Here is a 5,608-nt window from a genome sequence, read left to right as displayed (position 1 = left end):
GTCATCGTCTTCTCCTCATTTCTCTCCATCGCCCTGCTCCTTCTTCTATTCTTCCTCCTCCATTTTCCGGCGCAGCCACAAATTACTCCACATCCTCGCACTGCTTCACTCAACGCCTCTACCTACGTGCGTGCTAGGTATTTACCATTGCCTATTTTCTCTCTTTATTCTTGCGCTTCTGTTCATTCTCCGCAACATTCTTTTTCAACTCTCTGTTTCTTTTATTTTTCTTTTCATTTGCTTTGATTCTCCGATCCTCCCATGTCGATTTTGTTCAACAAATTACTTGTTACGCAATGCCAATTAAATTCTTCTCTTCTCTATTTTCATGCGGATTTCTTTAAAAAAAAAAAAAAAAAAAAAAAAAAAAAAAGGTAACGAGATCATCCATCGCCAACGCCAACTTGATCTTGCGATATGGTTGATTTTAGTTTGAATCTTGGGCCAAAATTTTCTTTGGCTGCGTCGGGTTTAGGGCGTACGACGAATCGTGGAAGAAAGAACTAAAGTTTCTGAAAGTGGGTCCCTCCCTCCCTATAACCCCATTGGTTGAGAACGGACCCTTTCTTTTCCCCAACTCATGGGAAAAGCTTAGTTTGTTTTGAAGATTTTTTTTAATTTTCACTTTTTTGTTTTTCTTTCCCTTAAAATATCATTTTGCATTTGACGACTTATCAGTAATAAAGTCTAAAATTAATATATTAAAGTTAACACAAGCCAAACATCTCTTTAACCGTTTGAGAATTCAATTTTTATAATTACAACACTATATTTTGAATTTTTTTTTAATTTAATAAAAACAAGAAGTGTGAGTTAGGCTTTATTTTTATATTTTTATTTATACCAATCATGACGTCTAGTAATTAACTTTTTTGTCATCTCCATCTTCTGGCTTTATCGCCCTAATGAAATTGGTGAAAAGAATTTCGATCTTTCGCCATGGATTCTTCTAAAGATCAATTCTGAGATGAGTTGTTCCTTTTAATTTATTGATTTAGATACGTCAGAGTTTGAAATAAAAATAAAGTTTTAAATTAGATTTTTGTTTAGGTGTCGTCATTTATTTCTTTCTAAAGTTGGGTCCACACCAAACCTTTTTGGAAGTCCACACGTCAGATTTCACACGGAAACTCCTAACCACTGAATAGGAAATTTTGTAACTCCTCTGTTCTGAATTTCTGAATGTATGAATTGTGTCACTTTTTTTCTAAATAAATAAATAATAATAATTAATATTCTTTTTATTAATTATAAAAATATATATATTCTTCAACTTTCTCTTTTGTTTGAAAAGTAAATTATATTTCCAAAAATTACAATATTACTAATTTTCATAAACGTTTGGAAACTAATCTCTTAGAATTTATAAAATAATGTAGTGTTACAAATTGTTCTACTAGATCAATACTATATTATTTTATATCTCAACTTTTTTACTTTAAAGTTATTTTTTAAATTATTATGAATTATTTTTTTTCTCTAATATCTTAATGAATGGAAAACGAATTCTTATAATTTAAACTATTTTGAAAGTTGTATTTTAAAGGCATGATTTCGTGATTTTAAAACTATCGCATATATGGACAAAAGAATTAAAAAAGAAGGGAGTTCTTCCATTGACCAAAACCGTCGTGATTTTTTAAATATTTTCACAACTACAGAATTTCTATTATTTTTTTAGGGAAAAAAAAAGGAAAAATGAAAAAAAAAACTCCATTTAACTTCGATTCTGCCAACCCATCACGAGTTTGCATTTTATATAAATGGATTGAGTCAAGTTTACCCACTTGTTCAATCAATGTGCCTACCATTAGCAATTAATTCTAAGCATTGGATTTTTTCTTTCACATATTGGTTGATAAATTAAATATATGCCATCAATTTTTGTCGTTTGAAGTTAGGGGAAAAGTGTTCTATTCAGTTTTTATGTAAAGCGTTTTATTCCCTTTTTATGTACTAGAATTATATGGAGATCGTGAATCGAAGCTCCCATCTCAACGGTTCTATTTAGTTAAGTTGATGTAATTTGTTAGTGAAATTTAGACTTTTTATTTGAGCATTTTTATGAATAGTTTTTGGCATATTCTATTTTATGCTTAGGTTGGTCCTTCTCTCTCCTATTTTGGCCCCCTTTTTTGGGGTACTTTCTGGCTTTTCTGTTTGATCCTCGATTTGATCATATTCAAAGGTTGTCCACATCCAACCTTCCTTTTTCGATGCTCTCCTACGTAATTAGGTTTAGTTATTTTGTGCTGAGGCCTGTGTTTCAACGTTTGAAAATATTTACGTGTTAGATAGGAATCATTAATCAACATATTTTTTGTTTTTTTATAAAAAAATTGAATTGTTTATTTTTTGTGCCTAATAAATGAGGGTTACATTAAATTGTATTTTAAATTTCAGTAACTTTTATAAGAAATATACTTAAGTGCATTATACCATCATTATTTTACTCAATTGTCCTTTTTTTTCAAAGTAAACACAACTCAATTGACATATAGTATGTATTTATATAATAACTGTCACAATCGCTCTTTCGGAAGCTTCTCTTAGCTATTGTGCGGCACTTGTTCCCGCTCACGAACAAGTCAGCCAACTCGAATACGAACTGCCGGTGGCACACCGAGTGCCTCTCTCAACCTCCACCCCCGTTTTAGGGAAAACGGTTTTAGAAAACGGGTTTGGAGAAAAGGTTTTCGTAAGCAGTTTTTGTGAGTGTGAATAAAGAAAGAAAAATTGTAGTAGGCTAGAAAGCAATAAACAACAATAACAACTTTATAAAGTACTACTCCGAGTATGGAGATTAGTATATTAACAATCAAGACAAAATGTCTCTTCGAATTCCCTATTCCCGTTGTTATAAAAAAATTCCAACCATAATTTGTTAGACTCTTTTTTTATGTTTATTTTATTTTTATTTTCATACATTTTTTTACCTATATTTGTATTTTTTTTTCTTGGATAAAATACCTTATTTTGGATGTAGTTTCTATTTGGTTCCTAAGTTTTCAACTACTACACATTTAGTACTTTTAAGTTTTGAGTTTTGTTTCAATTTAGTCTCTAAATTTCAAAATGTTATAATTTTGGCCTTGAGATTTGAGTTTTTTTTTTCAAGTTGGTGTCTAGGCTTCAATGTTTTGTGTTTTTAATAAATATGGTAAAATAATCTATTTGAATATGATTAAAATAATAGTACAAATTTTGTATGCATGTGTTGACTTTTTTTTTTTTAAGTTATTTAAGTTTTCAATTGATTCATTAATAAATTTTTCTAATGGATGTTCTAAGTCAATTAATATTATTGGAAAAAAAACAATTTCTATAGCTGCAAATGCAACCTATTCCTACCATCTCATCTATTCACATTGAAAAGAAAATCAAATATATTTTATAAAAAAATAAAGTTGAACTCCATAGTGTAATGGAACTTTATAGAATGGGTGCAATTCGAGTATTTTGGTTTTTGTAATTAGTAGGATGGTCTAAATTGGGTATGTAATGTACTAATCTTTCAACTATTTTGTTCAATTAAGGTGAAGAATTTTGAGAAGAGAAAGTTGGGAGATTTGAAATAAATCATGGCAAAAGAGCAATTACAAGTATTAAACGCACTTGACGTAGCCAAAACCCAATGGTATCATTTCACAGCCATTGTAATCGCTGGAATGGGCTTTTTCACAGACGCTTATGATCTCTTCTGCGTTTCTCTCGTTACCAAACTTTTAGGCCGAATTTACTATCACAAAGAAGGCTCGGACAAGCCCGGTGAATTGCCTTCAAACATAGCCGCCGCCGTAAACGGCGTCGCTTTCTGCGGAACCCTCTCCGGCCAGCTTTTCTTCGGGTGGCTCGGTGACAAAATGGGCCGCAAAAAAGTCTACGGAATGACCCTTATGCTTATGGTCATTTGCTCTGTAGCTTCAGGCTTATCTTTCAGCAGCACCCCGACATCTGTAGTAGCCACTCTCTGTTTCTTCCGATTCTGGCTTGGATTTGGAATCGGCGGCGATTACCCACTCTCCGCCACCATCATGTCCGAATATGCCAATAAAAAAACACGTGGGGCTTTCATTGCCGCTGTTTTTGCAATGCAGGGGTTTGGGATTTTGGCCGGTGGGGTTGTGGCAATTATTGTCTCCGCCGCGTTTGATGCTAAATTCCCAGCTCCGTCGTATCAGGAAAATCCCACCGCCTCCACCGTCCCACAGGCTGATTATGTGTGGCGAATTATTGTGATTTTTGGTGCTTTTCCGGCTTTGCTTACTTATTACTGGCGAATGAAAATGCCTGAAACTGCTCGTTACACCGCCTTGGTTGCTAGAAATGCCAAACAGGCAGCCGCCGATATGTCTAAAGTTTTGCAGGTTGAATTGGAATCAGAGCAGGAAAAAATCGACGAGGGTAAATCGAAGAATGATTTTGGGTTGTTCTCAATGAGTTTTGTTCGTCGACATGGGTTTCACTTGCTGGGGACTACTTCTACTTGGTTCTTGTTGGACATTGCATTTTACAGTCAAAATCTCTTTCAGAAAGACATTTTCACTGCCATTGGTTGGCTTCCTCCAGCAAAGACGATGAACGCCATTGAAGAAGTCTTCAGAATCGCTAGAGCTCAAACTCTAATTGCATTATGCAGTACAGTACCTGGGTATTGGTTCACAGTGGCGCTTATTGACGTAATGGGACGATTTGCAATTCAATTGATGGGGTTCTTTTTCATGACGGTTTTCATGTTCGCATTGGCCATTCCGTACAAGCATTGGACTTTAGAAGCCAACCGAATTGGGTTTGTTGTAATGTATTCACTGACATTCTTCTTTGCGAATTTTGGGCCAAACGCCACCACTTTTGTGGTTCCAGCAGAGATATTTCCGGCGAGACTCCGATCGACCTGTCATGGAATATCGGCTGCATCTGGAAAAGCAGGGGCAATTGTTGGAGCGTTTGGATTTCAGTATGCGGAAAAAGGGCTTGGAGTGAAGAAGACATTGATAATCCTTGGTGTTGTGAATGCTCTTGGGATGTTCTTCACTTTGTTGGTTCCTGAATCAAAAGGGAAATCTTTGGAAGAAATGTCCGGTGAAGCTGGAGATGATGAGACACAGAGCAAAACAGAGTCGAGAACTGTGCCTGTTTGAGAAGTTGTTATGCATAATATATATTTATTATTTTAATGTAAAGCAAAATTTCATATGTTGTTATGTCCTGTATGGTGATCTTAGTATTAGAAATCAGCCAATTTTATTGGTTGAGAAGATATTACCTGGATATAGTGGCAAATAACAGAGACTTTGTATTTTGAACTTGATTGCTTTCTTTTAGTATATACATAAAGAACTTTACTTTCATTGGTCTTTGTTGTTATATTGGCACTGTGTTACGAATTGTGGAAACAAAAACTCCCCACATCTTATATCATCTCAATGTTTGGGGGTCAATTATTCTATCTCACTAATTTTAATGGTTTGTGAGCCTATTTTCAGAACATAATTCATATCTGTCAATGTTTGAACATACTATATCATATACATCATCTCAATGCTTGAACATACTCGATCGTTTATACTTCATCAGAACTCTCAAACATCATAACTCTTTACATCCT

The 5,608-nt window shown here is 34.2% G+C and overlaps 1 protein-coding gene across 1 annotated transcript; it reads left to right on the top strand.

Moving 5' to 3' along the window:
* Positions 1-5,351, top strand: LOC120070333 (low affinity inorganic phosphate transporter 1-like). Its single transcript, XM_039022265.2, has 2 exons — positions 1-137; positions 3,537-5,351. The coding sequence occupies exon 2, from the start codon at positions 3,582-3,584 to the stop codon at positions 5,139-5,141; it is 1,560 nt and encodes a 519-aa protein (XP_038878193.2). The 5' UTR covers positions 1-137; positions 3,537-3,581; the 3' UTR covers positions 5,142-5,351.
* Positions 5,352-5,608: the final 257 nt, after the last annotated feature.

This window comes from Benincasa hispida, chromosome 1 (genome assembly GCF_027475165.1).
Source record: "Benincasa hispida cultivar pf3 chromosome 1, pf3_genome.v1.1, whole genome shotgun sequence".
Lineage (NCBI taxonomy): Eukaryota > Viridiplantae > Streptophyta > Magnoliopsida > Cucurbitales > Cucurbitaceae > Benincasa > Benincasa hispida.
This window is presented reverse-complemented; position numbering and strand designations above follow the sequence as displayed.